Raw genomic sequence first — 1,718 nt, 5'->3', positions numbered from 1 at the left:
CCCCCGAGCGTTCCGCGATTCGTCCCGGACCGGCGCGACTCCGGCGTAGCGCGGTCTGACGGCTCCCGCGTGCTCTCCGATTCGTCCTGGGCTGTGGGACTCTGCCCCTTCTCTGTGGGACTCCTCCCTCTTTGCCTCTGACTCCGCCCCTCCCGAGCTCTCCGATTCGTCCTGGGGCTCCGCGACTCCGCCCCCGAGCGTTCCGCGATTCGTCCCGGACCGGCGTGACTCCGGCGTAGCGCGGTCTTGACGGCTCCCGCGCGCCTGGACTCTGTGGGACTCTGCCCTTTCTTTCTCTGTGACTCCGCCCCTTCTCTCTGGGACTCCTCCCTCTTTACCTCTGACTCCGCCCACATGCTCTCTGATTCGCCCTACACTCTGCGACTCCGCCCTAGCGTAGTCTGACTCCTCCCTGGCCCTCTGGGACTCTTCCCTTGCGTCTTCTAACTCCTCCCACTTCCTCTCTGATTCGTCCGACGCTCTGTGGCTCCTCCCTTGCTCTCTGGGACTCCTCCCTCATTACCTCTGACTCCGCCCACGCGCTCTCTGATTCGCCCTCTCTCGCTTAGCGTAGCTCTGTACACTCCGTAGCACAGCTTAGAGTAGTGTAACTCTGTAGAGTCTGCGGCGTAGCTTAGAGTAGCGTGGCTCTGTCGGCTCCGCAGCGTAGCGTAGCTCTGTAAGTTCTATATATTGTAGCGTAGCTCTGTAGAGTCTGTGGCGTAGCGTAGCTCTGTAAGTTATGTATCGTAGCATAGCTCTGTAGAGTCTGCGGCATAGCTTAGAGTAGCGTAGCTCTGTAGAGTCTGTGGCGTAGCGTAGCTCTGTAAGTTCTATATCGTAGCGTCGCTCTGTAGAGTCTGCGGCGTAGCTTAGAGTAGCGTGGCTCTGTCGGCTCTGCGGCGTAGCGTAGCTCTGTAAGTTCTATATCGTAGCGTAGCTCCGTAGAGCCTGTGGCGTAGCTTAGAGCAGCGTGGCTGTCCGCTCTGCGGCATAGCGTAGCGTACCTCTGCATCATTCTCTATCGTAGCGTAGCATTTTTCGCGGACGCTAACCCCTCGGCGTCCCCCCCGTCAGGTGATGGAGGACTCCATGAGCTCGGCCACCACGCTAACCACGCCGCAGGAGCAGGTGGACGACCTGGTGGCCCGCATCGCCGAGGAGAGCGGCCTGGAGGTGATGGACCAGCTGAGCCAGCTCCCCGCGGGCGCCGCCTCGGTCGGGGAGGGCGCGGCGGCGGCGGCGGCGCGCTCCCAGGAGAAGGAGGACCAGCTCTCCCGCCGGTGCGCGGATATTAATATCCATAATCATATTCATATTCATCTGTATGTATATATATATATATATACGTTTATATACGCAGCTAGCATAGCGTAGCTCTGCAGAGCCTGTATCATAGTGTATCATGGTATGTATGTATGTATACACAGTATGTATGTAGAGAGAGGTCTTTCTAGATGAGTAGCTGTCCTGTAGGTGCGTAAATATGAATATTAATATTGTGTGTTAATAATGTGTGTGTGCGTGTGTGTGTGTGGTGTGTGTGTGTGTGTGTGTGTGTGTGTGTGTGTGTGTGTGGTGTGTGTGTGTGTGTGTGTGTGTGTGTGTGTGTTACAGGTTGGCCGCCCTCCGGAACTGAAGCTGCCGTCGATCAGAGGCTACGGCGTCGGCTGTGACTGTATCAGACTGATACCAACCCACCCCACCCTGCATCCCTC

The 1,718-nt window shown here is 57.5% G+C and overlaps 1 protein-coding gene across 1 annotated transcript in view; it reads left to right on the top strand.

Annotated features, from left to right (window-relative positions):
- The window catches only part of chmp1a (charged multivesicular body protein 1A), a 6,578-nt gene extending 4,860 nt beyond the window's left edge, over nucleotides 1-1,718 (top strand). The window contains exons 6-7 of the mRNA XM_036535001.1: nucleotides 1,078-1,283; nucleotides 1,618-1,718. Of these exons, the coding sequence (XP_036390894.1) occupies nucleotides 1,078-1,283; nucleotides 1,618-1,639 (228 nt within the window). The 3' untranslated portion in view covers nucleotides 1,640-1,718. The remainder of the gene's footprint in view (nucleotides 1-1,077; nucleotides 1,284-1,617) is intronic.

Source organism: Megalops cyprinoides, chromosome 8 (assembly GCF_013368585.1).
Source record: "Megalops cyprinoides isolate fMegCyp1 chromosome 8, fMegCyp1.pri, whole genome shotgun sequence".
Taxonomy (NCBI): domain Eukaryota; kingdom Metazoa; phylum Chordata; class Actinopteri; order Elopiformes; family Megalopidae; genus Megalops; species Megalops cyprinoides.
The sequence above is the reverse complement of the archived record's forward strand: the minus strand, read 5'-3'. Positions and strand labels throughout refer to the sequence as shown.